The sequence below is a fragment of the Acanthaster planci genome, linkage group LG08 (assembly GCF_054643075.1).
Source record: "Acanthaster planci isolate LZ-2023a linkage group LG08, COTS_SCS, whole genome shotgun sequence".
Classification (NCBI taxonomy): Eukaryota; Metazoa; Echinodermata; class Asteroidea; order Valvatida; family Acanthasteridae; genus Acanthaster; species Acanthaster planci.
This window is the reverse complement of record NC_141784.1, coordinates 21,182,835-21,203,404: the sequence shown is the minus strand read 5'-3', so window position 1 is coordinate 21,203,404 and position 20,570 is coordinate 21,182,835. Positions and strand designations below refer to the sequence as shown.

Below are 20,570 nucleotides of genomic sequence, written 5' to 3'. Positions count from 1 at the left end.
TATATACTATGTTATTATTGTTTTATAAAAATAAATTTTTTTATTATTGAAATTTATTTATTGAAATACGGTCACGACGGTACACTTAAAAATAACCCTTACTACAGAGGAAACAAAAAGAGGCGGGTCAGCGGGTCAGCAGGTCGCAGATATACGGATGAGTTGATGTCTGTTTACCAAGTTAACTGGCGGGCCAAGGGATTAACGTGTAGTTTTAATGTAAAGTTGTCTCGGCTGAAGTTCTGCAGAAACCTTCATGAGCACCTTGTGAACAAACCTTTGTAAAAATGGTGAGGTATTGAGATAAGTGGTCATGACACTATGGACATGATGGATGGGTTTTCATTACTTCCCGAAATGTGAGGTACTACTCCGTAGACCTTACCGAAGCGATCTTTATCATGGTTCCGCACGCTAAGGCATTTTGAAAGCTGCCCAGTTAGCCTACCAGATAACACGTCTGTTTGCGCTTGCTTAAATGAAAGCATATCTTCCCCTAACGACCCTATCAATAACATATGGAACTTCTGTTATTGATTGTATTTTGTAACGTTTAACCTAAATGTATATTAATATTAGCAAAAATGAGGTTCTTTCAACAACAATGCTTACCTCTCATGCATCCCTCGACAATCCGCACACATCTGCATAGTGTATTCTCTGTGACTGCACCTCATGTGATAATAACAGGCGCAGCGTATTCGTGTAATGAACATTTATGTTGCTTTGGATACCAGTTCCCATAATTCTGACGGAAACGGGTCAAGTCATCCCCCAAAATTGAAACTCTCAGTGGTCAAGTCGTCCCCTGGTCAAGTCGCCCCCCACTAGTTCTTACAAGTGTTGTCTGTGCATGTAATTTTCCTTTTAGGTGCATCAACCATAGAAGAGAAAGAAAAACAAGACAGAGACACATACATGTAATCACAGTTGGCATTCGTTCTATGCAGCCAGCTAGCTGGTGGCTTTTGAAATCTACGGTGACCAAGATGTGCCATATATATTTATTAAAAGGGGATGACATGACTCGGGGATGACTTGACCAACATTCATTCCAACTACTCCCGCTAAGATTATGTATATGTATAGAGACGTCTGGGAAATCTGTGGTCAGGGAACCACACTAGTCACGTCGCGGCTCGACCATTTTGGAAGCAGGAGGGAGGCAGCAATGTCAGGGTGCACTATGTCAAGCTAGCTGTTTACATACGTTTTAATGTTTGATAAATACGTACTTCAGGGAGTGCTAATATTTTGTGAAGATAGTATGGTTGTGAAGTTGTGAGACGAATAAAGTTTCTTTTTTCCATGCTGTTCGGGGATATATTTATTGTAAAATGGTCGAGCCAACCTTTAATTAGGCATGCATTTACAAATGTATAGGGGCTCGTGGCTATATGTCTGATTGCCTGTCTGTAGTTTTGATATCAGTTGATTGTTCAAGGTGGTGTTTGTGCCACGTACCAATCAAGCCAGTGTTGTCAAATTGTACCCCTAGAAACTGTGGGATCATTGTCTGCTGCACCCAAGATCAGTTTACAGATTAACTGCTAATTATTTCACCCGTTCAACCAAATAATGTTCTTTTATCATGCCGATTACCATTTCTTTTTTCCATTCAGAGGTTTCGCTTTTGTGGAGGGCTAGACTGCCCAGATTGGGTGCTAGCAGAAATTAGCATCTTATCCAAAATTGTGAGTATGATTTCCTTGAGTTATAATGTCAGTCTGAGAGGTTCAGTTAAAATAAAAAAAATTACATTTTATATAATGTTTTAAAAATAATGCAATTGAAATTACGGCATAGTGTCAGGGCAGTTGGTAAGAAGTAAATTAGCAGTACAGCAGTCAATGTATCCATGTTGCATATGGAAAGGACCATTCAAATTGTCTTGAAGTTTTGTACTCAAATTTGCCTTTAACTGAAGCAAGGACGTTCAAGTTAAAAAATTTGTAAACTTATCAAAATAGCCTTCAGGGTGTGCAAAAAGACATTCAAGTATGACTGTATCTACTAAACCTTGGTTTTGAGATGATGGCCATCACTGCAATTCTTATTATAGAATTTTTGAATAAAAATTATTCTAGAATTCCTTATTTTAGGCAGCCTCTAACCATTAAAACATGTTTTCGGTATCTTCTGATTTGCAGACGTCAGTGAAGATGAAGTTACTGTGTGCACAAGTCATCAAGGATCTGCTTGGAGATTGCATCGATGTGAGTTGTTACCTTTTTCTGAGGAATGCTTGTGATTCTATTTTGACCGACGAATTCTTAAGGTGTTGATCATTGTGAACATCCGTGACAATTCTATCCTAAAACACAAGTAATATCTTTAGATTTGTATCAAAAATTTGTAAGTGGACAATCCCCTCCTCGGTTCTTCAGTTCCAACCCTCATGTCGGTTTTTCTTTCATTCGTTCAGTATGAAAAAGTATACAAGCTCACAGCTGATGCAAAATATGGTGAGTCTCAGATTTGTTTTTCTGGAATAAAGTTATGAGTATTCTAGTAGTTTCTTGTATTCTGCGAGGTTTTTGTTCCTTATGAAATGATTTCATCTTACCTGACCTGGCAATTTTATGCCATAAATTCAGGTCCTGAAATCTTCCAAAATCCACCATTTGGTCTGGCATTATTTTGATTTATTCGGGACTGTATAGGTCAAGACCGCTTTTAGTCTACATAAGGGCTTGGTTTGATTGACCTACATGTACATAGAAATTCACCATTAGTTCCTTACACAGGGTTGTTTTTAAAGATGCAAGAATTTTTCCAACAGAATTGACCAGGACGTCATTGTGTATGAATATGAAATTACTTCATACAGTTGTCTCATTTGATTTTTTGGCTATCTTTAGAAACCGGTGATGTAAAAGCCAGCATAGCAGCTCTGAATTTCATCCTATCCAGTGCGGCAAAGTACAACGTGGATGGGGAATCTCTGTCCAATGAACTGCAGCAACTTGGTCTTCCCAAAGGTGAGTTGAGGGTGTAGTTAGACCTAGGAGACTGGAGAAGTTGTGGATCAGAATGCTCTCGGGAGTAGGGAGGTAGTGTAAGGTTAGATGTGTTTTGCTAAAATTGTAAAGCTAGGTGGTTTCTTAGGTATATTTCATATATGGCCCATATATCTCAGACAGAAATCAGAATATTAACCCTAACCCTCCTCAATCCTTCACCTGTTGGAGGACTGAGGAGTGTTAGGGTTAAGAATATCAAGAAATATGGTGATAGGAGGAATACAGAAGAGCTCTGTTGATACAGAGGTCTGGCAGCTTGGCTCATGTCTGATGTAGCCAATGTTCAGATCTTTCCTCAGCAGAAACTGTCTATCAAGCAATGTTTGCTTTAAGCAAGAATCAGGTGAAACCAAGTCCCAAGTACTGTCCATTGGAAAGACGTTTTGCTCAGCAGTTTTGTGTTGGGGGTGGGAGAGGGGTTAGCCACGTGAAATCTTTACTGTGCTTAGATTTATTTCCTCGCCATTCTCAGAGCACTCCGCAGCACTCTGTCGCTCCTACCAGGACAAACTAGAAGTGCTGCAACAGAGATTCAAAGAAGACAGCTTAAGAGGTAAGCATTTGGTGAAAAATGATCTTGGAAATTTTCAGAGCTCTTGAACACTATCTTGAGGAAAGGATAGACATTTTTTCATTGGAACCTGAAACGATTCTGTGAGAATAGGAGATAAACACGTAAACCGTGGATGTAATCTCTCCCCAGTGTCAAAGCTGGACAATGTGGAGTGGAGAGTGGACTACATTTTGGGTTCCAGCGAACTGAAAGATGTGAACGAACCCAGTGTGTGTCTTAGACTGCACATACGCAATCCGGACAATGGCTCTGTCAAGCCTACAAGCTTCAATATGTCGGCTGATAAGTTTAGGATCTTTCTCAGCGGTAAGTAGGTTAATAGGTCATCATTTGAAAGTGGAAAGAAGACTGAGAGAAGATTGGTGAGGGTGTACCATTTCATTTCTGAGGCCCTCATATTTTGTCTCTGAAGTAAGATCAGGTCGTCAGCTTAGAAGTCAAACAAAAATAATTTATAGGTAGACGCAATGTCTGTGGTGAAATGAACTTGACGCCATTCATCTCGTGAGTTTACTGAGAGATGATGCCAGTGAAATAAGTATTTACATTTATATATGTAGCAAGACATCTTTGACTTGAATACACCTAGACCATGTAACTTGCTAATCTGTTGCCAACTGGTAGCCATGATATAACAGTAAATATAGATCTATTCTCTTTTGGGATTGCCATGGTTGATATGATATTATGTTGTTTCATTTAAATCCATTCTTTTTCATAGGATGGAGTGGGACAACTCCATTTTTTTGGTGGGGGGTTATTTCTTGGCAGTTAAGATTTAAGACAAGAGGCAGTAATAAGAGTTTCTTTTCTTGGGTTTAGAGCCTCGGGTCCGTTGGAAAAAAAATCATAGAATGATAATGGGAAACTCAGTGTCCGAGCGGCATTTAAGTCGCTTCAAGGATATCCTCGCAGCCTGTTACAAACGACCATGGGAGTTATGTCGTGAGTCACCAAAACCTCATGAGTATCAAAGCTCATTTCCCAAGTGCTGTTATGCAGGTAGAATTTAACTCGAGAGTCACCTGATTGTGTTCTGCTTTCTCCTTGCAGAGCTCAGACAGACACAAAAGCTGATGGAAGGAATCACAACGTGATGCTGTATATTCCCAAAAAATGCATCTACCAATTAAGGGTGGGGCGTTTACATGTTTAAACAAAACAAGTTCCAAATCCATTGACAGATTTTCCCTAACATTTAAACGGAACTGCCCTTTAAGAGGTTTGACGTTTTGATTGATGCAATTTGTCATTTAGTTTTATCGTAAACAATGCCTATAAAAGGTAATCTGATTCTTGGAACACTTTTCCCTTTTGGCATCTATGTACTTGTCGAGAAAAAAGAGGATTCTAAAACACTAAACATTGCTTGTTTTAAATGCCCCACCATCAGTCTATATTGGTTTGACCATGTACATTGTTGAACTATATAATTATGCATAAATAAAAACTCTGAGGTAGGTGGCGGCAGCGTCTGGAAAGTGTTGGTTAAATGTTTAAATGGCATGGGAAAAATTTCTGACCATTTTTCAAATCAAACATAAATTCCCACCCTTACCACCAATGACTTTTTATAATTTGCACTTTGTTTGGAGATATGACAAGTGACTGTATATTCATCCATATTATGTAATCGCATGACTACAATTCTCTATGCTATTATGTAACTTTGACCATCAAATATAATTGCTGGTACGGTGTAGTAACCTCAGTGACATTGCATCTTTAGCCCTGACGGTATGTAATGTCATAAATGTAAGGGATTGTAAACAAACAAATCACAAGATGATTGTGAAATAAAATGAAGCTTCTTTATTTCAGGAGCAAAAAAACTTACAAAGTGCAACACTGTGATTAAAGATACATGAACAATCAAGCATAAAGCAAAAATATTCTTTTAAGTGGAAGCACGGATCTACCTTTGATAACTGATATATACTACAACACCTTGGTAAAGTTAACAATCTGCCCAGCACCAAGTGTTTCAGAAATGTATGGGCTATTATGTCAGGGGCTAGTATATTTTTTTCACAATACCCATCCTGCCTACAGGGCATTTTCCAACAGGGGACTTGGAATGCCGACAATTCTCTAATTGGGAACACACACTTTCCTGAGATTCCCCTTGTGACATCCCGACCTATTCCGCAGTCTGGTCCACTAGGAAGCTTGATCTTGATTACCAGCAGGAACATGTCTTCCTCAAAAATGAATCATTCCAAAAAGAAACAAAGTCAGTCTAAACTCAAAGCACTCTGTCCCAACATGACTTAGTTTGGGCTGTGCCTTGTTAATGTTTGAAATCGGCAATTTTTTTTCTCCTTTTTAACTGTTAAATTTTAACTCCCATTAGATTGATTAAGGACTGCTAGGGTTTAACATTATGCCTTCAGTAGTTCTTTACAAAAAAGGTCAGAAATGAATTTCTAACTGAAAAGGATGATTACTGTGCTAGTTTACAATAAGTTTCAGATAAATGGCAGGTGTAAATATGCTTATATGCTATTTGACAATGACAACTCCTGTCATTTGTATTTCTTCTTTGGCATTTCAGCACAAATGCATGCAGCTGGAAGGAAATCAACGAAATCTGGCAAAACATGCTGCTTTAAAATATTCTTTTAGTTACGGCATTAATCTGTCATTTTAGCACTCAGTAGCTGTACAGCTGGTAAATCCAAGAATTCAATAAATTAAATCCATTAAAGGAAGCTCAAAGCTCAAAGGAGTAGAAATAAAGCCCACATAATTCAAATTAAATGATACAGAATGGCAGATAAGCATTTCAGCTAACACTTTCTAATGCACAATTTCAAGCAAATCACACTTTTGTTGTCAAGAGTACAAGTAAAATCCTTGCTTTGAATTTTTTCAACGAGGTTATAACCAAAATATGTGAGGTTGAATAAAAACCTACATTTATTTTTCATTTTCAACAGCCCAGCAATTTTGTTTCCCCTCAAACTTTAAGACAGGAAGAAATAAAACTATAACAAATATTTCCGTCAGATTATTTGACCAATGCAGAATATCTTAATCTTTGCACCTTTTTTTTGTACTTGCCAGTTTATACTTCAGTCAAATGCAAAAGTGAAGTGCATTTGACGTCACAGACAATTTGCAGCAAAATTTTGCTCATGTTAAAGGGTGTTCAACTTTTACAAATTTGCGAAGCGAATATTTAGTCTGACTTCACAAATTTACTTTTATGTTCACTTTTACGTGAAGCATGAACCAACCTTTAAACTGTTGTGACTGGCCGACTGTGATAGTGGCGAGGATAGAAATATTTCAATTATACATAAGGCCAACATTTGTACTAGGCAGAGCTAAAATCATAAAGGGAACAAAAGCAGAAATGCTGCTTAGCAAAACCAAATGCCATTGCGATGTCCACAGGAAGCAAATTACAAGCACTACACTTTTGTAACAATCTGGCTGGTGGTTTGTATTTAGCAAAGTTTAACACCGCCTGGTCTTCTGCTTTATAAACAAGTGCTTCATACATCTTCACTTGTGCCAGTTCTGCAAATTAAAGAAACAGCAACACTTTGCCTTCTCATAGACATCCACAGACAATAGAGGGTTGCATGGCTGCCATCTTGCAGGCCAGTGCTTTTGTTCTACAGAATCAACACAAAGGAGGTTTCTCTGTGGAACAAAAGAAGTGCCCTGCAAGATGGCTACCACGCAAAGCCTCCACACTAACTCCAACAATAACCACACCTCATCTCATTACTTCACTTGAGAATCTTTCAGCTTGAAGCAACATGGCCAATCCAACGTCAAACAATGGAGTAGTGTCTGATTATAGTGTTGTATACTACTATTTGACTATACATTTCCAACACTCAAGGGGGAACCATAATGATAACCCAAGATTTCTACACTTTGACAACCTTGTCTTCCATTAAAAAAAGTCATTCTGAAGTATAAAGATACCTGTGGAGAATACTTATCACCGTGTTAATTGTACAATGCCTTACAATTTAAATCTGAACATTAAACTGGTCACTACTAATTTCCTTAAGAGAATGATTTAATATATTTTAATGCCCAAATGCATCTCAATAACGCTGTCAATTTAACAGCTGTCACTCTTGAAAAAGTTATAACTTGAATAAATTTCTGAAAACTGAGTTTGTCATCTTGTATTGACTACAATTCTATTAGAGATGTTTTTGCTATGTGATGCTTCTCAAAAAGCTATACCTTAAAAAGTTGTTTAGGATCTTGAGGTACATATAAACCACCAAGTACTTCTCAAAATGACTCATCCGGCTGTTTGTGATCACCTCATTTTATTCAATGAGGTGTCATTTTTGCTATCAGCCTGGATGAGTTTTCTTGAACGAACATGCCACCTCGGGGTATTGATTAGTATTTCAGTAATGACAGTTCTTTGTGTAAATGACAAATGTTTCTCACGAGCAATGATGAAAATGAGTAATACCTTGAGGTGACACAGAGATGAGGTAAAATGTTTAGGAATGAGCAACAATTGTTGGAAAGTGATAAAATTTGGTGAGTAAGCTATACTCAAGTGAGTCATACACTTGGAGTGAGTTTCATGTCCAAGAATGAGTCATCCACAATTCCCGTGCCGGGACTAAAAGTTGTCATATCCCGGCATGGGGAACTGTGCTGCAAAGTCCTCCACCTCCTGACGCAGTTTGGCGATTTGCTCTACAATATCCTTGTTTGTCTCCGCAACCTCATAGAAGGCCTTGTCATCAGCACCTACAGAACAAACAATAATATACATGTACTGGTCAAATCTCCTGTAAGTTTGCGCAACTTTCTCCAACCTCTGTAAATACACAGGACATCACTGCCAACAATCGTCCACTATTTTAAAAAGATAGAATCTGAAAATTCAAAGTTCTTGTCAATATACCAGAGATCTTCTTGGCATCCTGTCCAATACCAATGCTACGATCAATGAAATCAATGACTTGGATGAAATCGCCTTCCTTCAACTTGCGGGAAGTCAGAGCAGGGGATCCTATGAACCAAGCAAAAAAATGAATGGAAATAATGGAATGGATACAAATAACACCGATCATTTCCCCACAAATAAGTTGATCCTCAATTTTAAAATCAAAGGAAACTTATTGTATTGTGTCATTCTCAAACTAACACACCAGTCTTTCCAAGATTTGTAAGCATCAGGATTTTGATGACATAAAAAGCACTTTACTGTGAAACGAACCAGACCCGAAACACCCAATTCACTGCTTTGGAAGACAAGAAGTTTGCCTGTTTTCCATCAAATGATTCAGGCCGATGAGCCAGTGACATAAGATACACTGGAAGAAACTTGGGTTTCAAACAAACCCACATGACTTCTGCTTAGTGTCTTTAAGAACTTTTTAAAACAATATCTGAAAGCAGCGTGAATATTAACCCAGTCGGAGACCGCTTGGATGCAGGGCACTCTTGTCGCCTGGGCATGTGTTCTTGTTGACAGATATGGCGCAGAGTTCTAAGATGTGCTCTGCTTTGGCCCCGTCAATTCCTTTAGAGTGGAGATCCACCAAGACCAGATGGTTATCAGTACCTCCTGCATGAAAAAGGAACACCATGTCAATGCACAGCTATTTCGCGTCCTCTTCTTTTTGATGTTTTATTTGAGGAATCCTTTGCTTGATTAGTCTTCTGGAAGCAGACATGATTCTCTAGACCATGTACAAAGCCTTGAATGCACTTTTAACCTTAACGCGATTCACCCAGATCCAACAAAATCAACCAAGTTTGTGGGATTTTGACGGAATTAGGAAAGCTAAGTACTGCCACTATTCCTTTATGCCAGTGGTGAGTTTGGGAGAATTTAAGAATTTGTCTCGAGAGTTATGGTCAAAGTTTCATGAACCTTTTGGTACTTACCGGACACCAGGGAGTATCCCTTGGCAAGAAGTGCATTAGCCATGGCCTGAGCATTCAAGACGGTCTGGCGTTGGTGATCCTTGAACACGGGAGACATCGACTGTGAAAAATCAGGCAGGGGAGTTAGGATGCTTTCAAATCATTGAGGGGTTCCCAGCATTCACTTGTTTTGACTCCTTACGGGAGTCTGGTTCCTCGTGTTCACATATACTGAAGAGAAAGGGGAACTGTTTAAACAAGTTCGTCATCAGAGAATCCATGCACAAATAAAACACTTGACTACTTATTTTCATACAATTCAATTGATACGCATCCAAGCTGCTCCAAGTAGGAATAAGAGATGGCATGTTCTTGCACAGGAACGAATGACACCCCTTTCGTGGGAATTCAGAAACAAGTTCAGGCACCTCTGATGCGGGATGTGGCGACGAGCAAACACAACCAGTTTCTGCCGAAATATACAGTCTGTGAAATCTACTTCAACAATCAGCAGCCTGTCCGTATGTTATCAGGGGAGACTTCTACTCCGTGTAGATAGGCCTACTCATTGGGTGCTATGATGGAAATCTCCTTTTTCCACTGGAAAGAAAGTTAGGGGTGGAATTGGATTGAGAGGGAAGGGGGAGTGAACGTGAACCATCGTCAGTAACTTACTTGCTTCATGGCCACAGCAATGGCTCCAATGTTGTTGTTATGAGGTCCTCCTTGCAGAGCTGGGAAGACAGCATTATTGATTTTTCTCTCGAAGTCATACATGATGTCTTTGCCCGTCTTCTTATTGACTCCCTTCTTACCGCGACGGTAGAAGATCAAGCCCGACCTAGAACCCAACGAATTACACAACAGTGAGCTGGGTATTTGGAGACTTGGAAAAACGTCAATAATGCGAGGATAAGGATCAAATTCTTTTCATGTCTGTCAAATTGTGGGTTTTTTTGCTACCAAATTAGCACTGACGAATTGTTGCATGGTGAACTGACTATTTGGTTGCTCCTTAAATCTAAGCCTGACTACATCAAAACAAACACCACTTTCATTCTCATAGCACTACATTTTGAGGATGCCTTTCATACTCGAGCTCCACATTTTGTGGTATCCTGAAAATCCATCAAACATCCCACAAAGTATTTGAAGATTTGAAAAGGTTACGGGCAACTTGCTGAGCTATTAACATATTTTGCATTTCAAACAATAGTCAAAGATGGCAGTTATGATTTAAGCTTGAGATTTCCAGTGAGCTTGTTGTTACCTTGGCCCTCTAAGTGTCTTGTGAGTTGTGGTGGTCACGACTTCGGAGTAGTCAAACGGTGAGGGAAGAACTTTGGCCGCGACGAGACCGCTGATGTGCGCCATATCAGACATCATAATTGCCTTAACTTCATCACATATCTTAAAGAGTTAAAAACACGAAACCTACTTTGTTTTGAAAAATATTGCTAGAAGAAATTCAACAGTGATTCAAATGGGCATTCATATGGTCTACAGCCATCTCATTCTCAATTGTTTGCCATTAGCAAGTGCCAACTTTTGTCTGTACCCAGACTAATTACTATTTTATATAAAGCATGGCTTTATTTCCTTCACATGAAATAAATCATGAAATCAAATTCCCGTGATAGGACTCTTTTGATTTGAATGTATACTGTTTATTTTGCTATATCCATTTGATTCCTCTATGCTTCTCAAAAATACAACACCTAAACCTTAAAACAAACACCACTTTAACTTTTCAAATGTGCACAACTTGTGCACAAATGTCAACCATGTGTTTGGTCAGCTGTTCCACTGTACATGTACATGTACCCTGGCCAACAAGGTTATCATGCAAATACAGAAAATGTTGGATCAGGCATGTCCTCATTGAGTGTACCTCTCTGAATCTCTTGTAATCAATTCTACGCGGGTAAGCACTGTATCCAGCAATGAGGAGTCGTGGGCGGAACAACCGGGAGGTTTCTTCCAACTTGTCGTAGTCTATCAGACCTGTCTTGATCTGGAACAGCAACAACCATCAACAAGCACCTTTATGAATCATTATCAACCAAATGTCACCAGTGGGATTTATACTTGTTAACTTCTGCTTGTACTTATACTTGTTATTGAACATTTTCTGTCTAAAACTTGTCCTTTATCTTCTTTTTGAAATCCCTCTTCACTCATTTTATTCTCCATTCTCTTCATCTTGTACTTTCTAGTTTTAAATTTGTCTGTTGCCAAGTCCAACTCAAATCAAATTTTCCCAGCTCATTTTTTGTTGCATTCTTCAAGCTCCTCTTTCTTTATCAACATCCACCATTAGTCATTGAGAACAATTTAAAACCTATCTAGGTGGCTCCGATATTATCATAAACGCATCTGAATCAGTGTGTTTACCACGTTGACTGCCGTGCATAATGTCAAATGGGCACTGCCATTAATTGCCAAATGTTGTATGCATGCGTGCATATTTAAAAGGTACCTTCCAGGTGTCTGTTTAAACATGAGCATTTTATGGATGTTTACGCCCTCCACACTGCCAGCAGCACATTCGTTGTGATCTCGGTGATGCTGGTGTATTCAATTTACATAATAATAGCTTTTCCTTCCTATGAGTATACTCACAGGGGCAGAATCCAGTACACCTGTGACTACGAATACATGTATACTCGTAGTCGGCAGTCAACGTGTTAATCTCCTGATGGAAAAGTGGGCATAAATGGAGTTTTGCTTACATCAAGTCTGTAGGGCATGGACTCAAAAAAGATGGAGGTTGCTGAAATTCTAGCAGTGTCGGTCATAAAGCCATGTGTTAAACTGTAAGATTAGAAAAGGGAGGACAGACGCTGAAACAAGTCCATGTTTTGAATGGGTGATGGTTGACTCTTAAATGGCACATAAATTGCTCCATTTGTAGTGTTTGAATTCTGTGCTTCAAAGTCAATGATTACCCAGGTAGGGTGCTTGAATTACACAGACATGCATGTACATGGCAAGTTGCATTACGGTCACTCCGGGTGCAGTTCTCTGACTTACTGTCCTCCATGAGGGAGGTCCAGCCCCATGATGCGGTCGTGAGGTTTCAGCAGGCCAGTATACACAGCCAAGTTGGCAGGAGAGCCTGAGTAAGGCTGGACGTTGACGCCCCATTTCTCCGGATCTAGATCAAAGGCTTCTAGGGCACGCTTCTGGCACAGACGTTCCACTTTGTCAATCACTTCTGTTCCTCCATAATATCTGCAGACAAAGAGATGGTTTCAGTGTAAATGTACTCATTACCCGCCATGTGGTCATGATGGTTTTTTAACAGTCAAAGAAAATTTGACATTTCAACCAGCACTGTGCTTAGTACATTTTATTCTCATGTACTTAATGTTTTTCCTACATACTTTGAGGACCATTTTGAGAAAGAAACAAGAACAAAAACACAATGGATGCAATACTTCGTTGTTCCATCATTTTTGTGAAGACCAAACACTTATCAAAGCTTTAAGACCAAACAGAGAATAGCTTCTGTTTTTCATTTTTCTGGGTCACATATGAAATACTCCTGACTGACAATTTCCACAGCCTTCAAAGGCACTTCCCCTTTTGAAATCAATAATACTCTTTATGTAAATCTGTCCATGAATCAGAATGGTACGTGTTCTGTATTTCCTACGTGGGGGGTAACAGAGGGGGGAGAGTGTGTATTGTTACTTGAAGTTGGAGCACAGACACTAGTTACAGTAACAATGTCAGTCAACAAACATAGAAACAAGTATACATTACATGCTATGCTGAATGTGTAATAAACAAACGCGTTCAATTTGTAATATGCAATGTACGCTCCTGTTCTGCAACACGCTTAGAATGTGCAACGGGCATCCTGTCAAGAAAAACACACTGCATTTCCTGCATGAGTAATACACTCAAGACTGTTGGCTAAGTTATGAAGTGGTTTAGGACACTGCAAAACATAACAGGCTGCAGGAAAAGATAGACATCATAATGGTTTTCCTCTGCAGCATTTATCTTTATATGACTTCTTTTTCACTGAGTGGAGACCTTGACTTTCAAAAAAGGCTACATTGAAGTGGCTTTGCACTTCTTGTTTACGATAAAATGTATTCCAAAATCAATCACACACACTGTCAGGCAGTGTTATATCATATCAATTTGAGTTAGGATTGAGGAGTATGATTTTAGAATCATGTTCCATGATTCATAATACATATATAGTATATGTCAATGGTGTATTTCTACTTTTACGGCCAACTGCAAGAGAGCATTAGTTTACCCTCACTAAACAAAAATAGGCATGGAATAGCATAATTTGCTTTTAGAACAAAGTATCTGCACATCAGGGCAATACTGGATGCCATTTTATCATGTAAATAGGTACATCTGGAAAGAAGTTTCTATAGTTTAATCAAATCATCCTGAAAACTGCGTTTAAAAGTGTCCCATTTCATCCGTTCGTCATTAAGTGAAATTCAATAAGAAATGGCTGACATAAGAAAAACCATGTTAAGCTTGGATATGAAAAAGCTTTTATATAGAATGAATTTATTTTCTGTTGGATCTATCTTGGTGACACCTCTTAATTACCAGTAGTTCTGCTTTCTGCTACAACTGAAAACCTTCTGTCCTTCAAAACATCTTCCTGGAATTAATTTTCACAGTGAAATCATTTGTCACAAAATATCGCTCTCCTCATGAACCGATAAAAGCCTCTACAATTTGTTGAGTATCTACTGGATTCTCTGGGAACAAGTGTCACTTAAAACTTCAGCCTTATATACCCACTGGGGGTCACCTGATTGAGAATCTGTGGAAGGCAATGTCTGGATCATGGGAACAGGGAGACGGGGCACAAGTTCATGCAATAAACTCTTCCCTTGAGGGCCCTTATAATCTTTCCAGACAAGCATGGCTGAAGAACAGTTGGGTGCCCCTGTTCAAGGTTCATCTTATGAAAAGGGGTAATCATGAGTACATATCAGTTGGTCTTTCAATGCTAATGTTTTTGTGTATGTGTGTGTAGATCCTACCGGTACATGTATGTGCAGGTCTGTCACATAAAAAAACTGAATACATGTACCTTTCTCCTTCCAGATGTGACCAGAATGGTAATTCTTCTCCGGCTACATGTAAATTCGCTAATCAAATACAAATTTCTATTGATAATTGTTTTGTTGCAGCAAAAAAACTCAGGATGGAGTGGGGAGTGAGAGTCTGGTCTGTGTATTTTCATCAAAAGAATTTTTTGTCAAAACATTTACTCTTATTTTATTTACAACATGGGTTGCGCGGGCAGTGTGCCAACAAAGGCGCAGCTGTGTTTGCAATAATCAACAACCAACAAAGTCAGAGTTCCTATTCTTGTCTTTCCACAAAAACACGTGTAAGCAGTAAGTACATGTATTTAAATTACCTGTTCAGACTAGGCATTAATTATAATAAAATTACAATGCCTGTATATGTATATAATAAACAAATAGTTTTTGTTTGCTGGGACATGCAAACTGCCAGAGAATTGTTTTCCAATAAATTCACAAACAGCAAACTTTTAATTTTAAAATTAAAATGAGATTCTTTTTATGGCTTTGGTAAGTCCAAAATTTGTCCTGAAATTGTCTAGCTTTTGTCCTTCGTCGCAAAGCGTTGAACAAAGCCTATATGTCTAGATTATTTCTGACCATAAATAAACCCAGGAGAAAAATAGACAAACACTTCACGGGGTGCCACACCACCAGACTTGATATGAAACATGAAGCTATGTAAAGAGTCCAAAATACAAAGGTTATGACAGTGCTTCTCCTTGGTTACAGCCTGGGGTCATGCCAATTTTAATTTTGTATTTTTTTTTTGGCAAGACTCTCTGCCTGGTCTGATGGAAAAGTACCTCGGAAACTTCCAAATTCTTTCCACCCGCATGTTCCCAGGGTCTCCTTGGTGACCTTTGGCCCAAGTATATTTGGCCCTTAGGCAAGCAGTATCCTGACTATGGTGTAACCAATCAGACTCCTTGTCAGGAACAATTAGCATAAGTAGCACCGCTGCTTTTCTAAGCGGCTCTTTCATGACAGCGTCAAGGATGGATAGATTGGAAAACTGGAAAACAATTCCTAACTAAAATGTCAGTTTAGTCCATTAAAAAAGGAATTACGTTGTTCGCGGATACATTTTTATCTAAAGGGAAACTGTATGTTAGTGAAAAATAAAAGTCATCTGCACAACTGCAATTGTAAAAATGCCTGCATTACATTTTTATTATCATGAAACTGATTTCATTGGGAATTCTGAAGTCCAATGTCTGATGAAGTTCCAACTATGACAACAGAATGTAGATAAGCTGTTATTTGTTTTGCTTTTTTTAATACTGAATTTTTTTCAAAGAGGACAGATGTCCACCTGAGGGCTAGCCAAATGAATCATGTAGGGCCTTCATAAAGAATCATTCCAGGAGAAAACAGCTCTCATTGCAGGCACCAAATAACATGAAACTCAAACAAAAAGATTTTTGCATTACTTAAACTAAAAGTTGAGTACAAATAAGAACGCATTATAGGGAATCTTACTGAACATCATTCAACTGAGTTGGTCAAAGGTTACTTCAATGTAAATTATATCAGTAAATTTGTACAAATATGAAAATGTGACAATTTCAATTCAAACTCACCTGTTCCCTGGCAGGCCCTCTGAGTATTTATTATGAAGACAAGAACTGAGCACATTGAGACAGGCTTGGGTGCAGAAATTCTGTACAAAAAAGATAAGCAAGTATTTCACCATATTTGATACTTCACCTTTGACCTCTCGGGGGGGGGGAGCAGCAGGGATACTGATGTACATGCAGTAACAAAAATACATAGTTGATGTGTTCAACAGATTTCTTTGGGAAACTAGACCTGCAGGTTAAATGCTAATTTGAATTTGATCATAGAGCACCCAGCATCTGTACAACTACACTCAACAGCAGCGTAAAAGCATCCAGCCTGTGACTTCCTGAGCTGGTTAACAGGAAACTATGGAAAGATGCATATCTCATGTGTATTTTTGTAGCACTCTTTTGCCCGGAACAACAATAAAGACTGCTGGTTATAAGACTCTGGTAAATGTTGAATAAATGTTTCACTGAAAAAATCCTTGACTACATGGTTTAAATCTGAACGTACACAACATGACAAGTGTTCATAAACAAGAAAAATTTGGGGGCTTAAGGTAATTTAAGAAAATTTGCCACCCTAATTACAAAAACAAAGTAAGCCTATCCCTGAACTTGTAAACCTGCCTTTATTTGCTGACAAAAATGTCCGCTGACCTACCTCCGAGGCAATGAGTTCAAGACCTCGAACTTGTCGTCGTTTCTCCTCCCTGATCAGAGAGAGAATTTCAGGGTCCACCTCGGTGAGATTTTCCTGGCCTGTCCATTCAGGAACTCGCTCACTCTCTAGAGTTGCCTGTTGGCCATATGCTGCTCTGCATACCTGGGAGTAACATGCAGAACTCTTATTTGAAAGATGTGATCCCTACAGCTTTGACATGATATAGAAATTGTTCAACAGAAGCATCGCAGTGCATATTTGGTTGTCTACATGATCATTTTTATTTTGAGAAAACAATAAGATCTAAATATGAAAATTCAATTGTCAGCATTCAAATTTTTGGAACAATCCTGCAGTTTGATGAGTTGTGCATATCTGAGCTACTGGATTTAAAACCACCGTACAAGTGACCTAATGCCAAAATGCCACTAAACACTTTCAACAACAGAAACAGATGTTCATCGTGCATTTTTTAAACCGGCAGATTTACGATTTCAAAATACATAATCAGGCAAATGGCTAGGATGTAAGAAAAGAGGAAACATGATTTTGTAAAGTGTTTTGTAGTATTTGCAACAGCACCCAGGAATAATGAAAGGTAATCGCCTGATCAAATGAAAAACAATAGGAGTATATGACTTGAGAATGTAAGCAGTTAGGCCAGTTAAAAAAGCAGTTTCTTAGATTATTTAAGGGGGAGGAAAATTCCCTTTTGATGGCAGATTGTTCCAACTTCGAGATTATGGATGCATTTTCTCAACCCCTCAATACTTTTGTCTCCATGAAATATGAATATGCTTATCAAACAGGTTCTGAACTTGCATACATAGATTATCATAGCTCCATTCAGAATATTGCAAATGAAAAATACAAAGGATAAACTGAAGAAAAAAACCCCAAAAAGTAGGAAGGAGGGAACATTTGATGGAAACCCGAGAAGCGAAACAAATTTATTTCTCTACGTGACCACGATGTTGAGAGCAAAATGTGCCCAAGGAAAAATAACACAGACGCATCTCAGCCTGGGAGATATACATGAAAAGAAAAACTAATCTCTAGCACCTGGGCCCATGTAGCACATGAAAGAATTAAAGTCTGTTTGTTTTTAATGTGAAAACCAATTTTCAAAGTTTCAGAAATGTGACAACCAAATTTGTCATGAAAAATGTCGAACATACGAGTAGAAACCTCCATCTACAAACACCAAGGCAAGTCACAGCTACAGCCTATCATGTGTAGCATACGGTAATTCGACGGACTGCAGTCATTCGATGAAAAAGACAACTTACATTCCGTGCGGTAGGCACCACTGAGAGTAGCCGACTCAGCGAACGTGAGGCCATGATCCCTGCTCAGAAAAGCAATGTCATCAACGGAGCAAAATTCCACCTCGAGAAGCCTACCGTACCACTGCACTGCTGCTCAAGACGAAAGCGTGGACCGACAGCTTGCACGATCGGTCGGTGGTTTGTGCCGCTTTGCACGTTACGAAACAAACCACAAAAATTACACCGCCGTTTAGCTTATCCCGTACTAAATTCAACCATCAAATAACGACAGACCCAGAAATTGTCACAATCAGTGTCCACTCATAAGTTCACTGAAAAAACTAATAGCTCCCGATTCTCTGACCGGATAACTGTCAATGTCGGTACTATCCAGCAATTACAAGGCGGTCGCTCTTGCCGTACCGATTATTGTGCAAAATTGTAAATATGTTCGCGACGCATGCGATGTGGTTTTCGTTACGTGAGCGCGCTCCTTGAATAGTCAGGTTTCCAATAAATCGAAAACACACGTATCCAATGACGAGACGTTTGGGTAACAGATAAAAACAGCAGACGACACTTTCATGAGGATGACGACAATCATTGACACGTGTGACGAACCATATCGATCGATTGTTGGACGGGTCACCTTGACAGCTTTTGACCAACCAACAAAAAAAAAAAAAAAAACCCGCAAAGGATGACAAGGCATCACTGATGAAAACAAACCGGATAGTTCCGGTTCCGACAAACTCAGGTTCGTGGTATACCGGTACTCCACCTTTGGGCGTGGCACGTTACGAAAGATGTAAGGCCAGGGGTGGAGGCATTACATGCATTATTCCTCCTTCTAGACGCTGTTGCCATGACGCTGATTTTGTTGGAAGACCGCAGAAAAAGTCGACACGTTATTTCGAGGTTCAGGTTAAGTTACAGAAGAGATTACTCCCGTATTTTTTTTTATCCATTCCGAGCAATCGTTGACAGATTATTTTGCCGGATAAAAAAAAGTGGAACCACCCGTCGCGTTTTCAAAATATTTTGTGACAAGCTCCACAGATATCTTAAGTAAAAGCATGACTTACACATCATCAAACAAAAAAAAATAGGGCAAAAACAATTCGTATCCGAGGGTCATATATATAAACTACAAGCTGCTTAAAATTTGATTCGACGGATGCAAATTAGTAATGTTCATGCTAATGTCGTCGTTGTCGTTGTCCATTGACGCAGCACTATGTTTCAGCACGAGCCCGGTTGAGAACCCCCATCAGCCTGTTTGTCCTTTGCTGCTGAGGATGGACTTCAAACTCGTGGCGGATATCCGATACCCAAAAGTTGGTTGTTAGGTAAACAAACATTCAATTTAATATTAATATGTTATCTTGTTATATCACTATGGCATTACGGCGAGGGGGGGATGAACTCTAAAAGCTCGGAGACGTTATGTTGGTTGTCCCTGTACCGTTTCCTTCTTTTAATTAAGTCCGTATGTTCATGAAATAAGAGTTACTGGGCCATTTTCCCAGAAATGTATACAAACACTGGCATATAAGTCATTGGTTTTGTATGTAGTGACGACACATCCGTGATTACATCATCAACCGCCGGTTTCAGCACGGTAGCGTAAAAAACGTTCGATAGTAGAGGATTAATGAATATGCATGTGACGTCACCAGAATCATGATTAATACATGCCACGGAAAAACATGTATAATGCCTAGCAAGCAACGTGTTCGTTGTTCACGCGCACGGCCACCGTTTTAGCGACAATCATTGCTTTTCACAAGTCTTTTTTATACTCTTGCGCCACCACCGCCTACTGTCGCTCCAAAATAGTCATTGGGTCTACATTTGACAAGTTCTCTTTCTACTGTCGCCCCACTACCTTCTACTGTCGCCCCCTTAGCCTTACCCGTACGTGCTGTACAGTATGTGACAAGAATATAGACGTATGACGTCAGGGTCGTGCATATTCATTACGCTCTCTACTGTTGAACCTTTTTACGCTACTTCGCCCACGAATTTTGGATAGTTTACCACTGCTCAACGCCTGATGGCGCTATTCCACGATATTGTTGCGATTGTGGGATGAAGCGTTGGACTCACAGGCACAGTCTTCCACTTTTATTTTCTACACAAACCCTTTCAAACTGCCCTGCTTGGTTGGTGCAGGAAAAATAAACAGACTCATTATTTTTCAAATAAAATGCGCCAAAAATAAGGCCTTTCAGTGGCCACTCAAGGTGAGGGCTACAGGAGAAAGAAAGAGAAGGTGAAAGAGAAAAATAAGGCGCGTCATGTTCATCTTGAAATGATTGTTCACCATGTTCAAACCTTTTAACTGGAAACAGAATGAAGACAGAGAAGTAATTCCTAAGCAAAAGAGTAAGTAAACAAGAGCTGGTAGATTACAAGTTGAAATCGGCTTTGGGAATTGGTACTGCATGTAGACATAAGGTGACTGGAGTGAGGAGCGAAATACATTTGAGACAGCGTGTATACCGTGTTGCTATCGTGCGCTGTCAGCTCT

The 20,570-nt window shown here is 39.2% G+C and overlaps 2 protein-coding genes across 4 annotated transcripts; one reads left to right on the top strand and one right to left on the bottom strand.

The window, feature by feature from the left end:
• The first annotated feature begins 106 nt into the window (after nt 1-106).
• On the top strand, nt 107-6,116 carry commd4 (COMM domain containing 4). Of its 3 annotated transcripts, none has more exons than XM_022226734.2 (8): nt 107-290; nt 1,623-1,694; nt 2,151-2,216; nt 2,426-2,465; nt 2,862-2,981; nt 3,496-3,576; nt 3,727-3,903; nt 4,651-6,116. In XM_022226734.2, the coding sequence occupies exons 1-8, from the start codon at nt 288-290 to the stop codon at nt 4,692-4,694; spliced, it is 603 nt and encodes a 200-aa protein (XP_022082426.1). In that variant the 5' UTR covers nt 107-287; the 3' UTR covers nt 4,695-6,116. The 3 variants fall into 3 exon arrangements, with proteins under 3 accessions (XP_022082426.1, XP_022082418.1, XP_086995739.1); XM_022226726.2 differs by having other exon boundaries at nt 107-364; XM_087139613.1 differs by lacking the exon at nt 107-290 and adding an exon at nt 341-359.
• shmt2 (serine hydroxymethyltransferase 2) lies at nt 5,387-18,675 on the bottom strand. The gene is made up of 12 exons (XM_022226699.2): nt 18,059-18,675; nt 16,770-16,931; nt 16,124-16,203; nt 12,496-12,696; nt 12,195-12,276; nt 11,354-11,476; nt 10,733-10,872; nt 10,138-10,303; nt 9,484-9,583; nt 9,005-9,160; nt 8,495-8,602; nt 5,387-8,337 (listed from the first exon to the last, which is right to left on the bottom strand). Exons 1-12 carry the CDS (start codon nt 18,110-18,112, stop codon nt 8,207-8,209), a joined length of 1,503 nt encoding a protein of 500 aa, XP_022082391.1. The 5' UTR covers nt 18,113-18,675; the 3' UTR covers nt 5,387-8,206.
• Between the last annotated feature and the right edge of the window lie 1,895 nt (nt 18,676-20,570).

Coding starts and splice junctions, on each gene's coding strand:
- shmt2 (XM_022226699.2), bottom strand. CDS start 18,112: ATGGCCTCACGTTCGCTGAGTCGGCTACTCTCAGTGGTGCCTACCGCA. Junction 10,873..11,353: donor ATTACAAGAGATTCAGAGAG/GTACACTCAATG, acceptor TAACTCTTTAAG/ATATGTGATGAAGTTAAGGC. Junction 10,304..10,732: donor AAGACACTTAGAGGGCCAAG/GTAACAACAAGC, acceptor GTTGGGTTCTAG/GTCGGGCTTGATCTTCTACC.
- commd4 (XM_022226726.2), top strand. CDS start 335: ATGGGTTTTCATTACTTCCCGAAATGTGAG. Junction 3,577..3,726: donor CAAAGAAGACAGCTTAAGAG/GTAAGCATTTGG, acceptor ATCTCTCCCCAG/TGTCAAAGCTGGACAATGTG. Junction 3,904..4,650: donor GTTTAGGATCTTTCTCAGCG/GTAAGTAGGTTA, acceptor TTCTCCTTGCAG/AGCTCAGACAGACACAAAAG.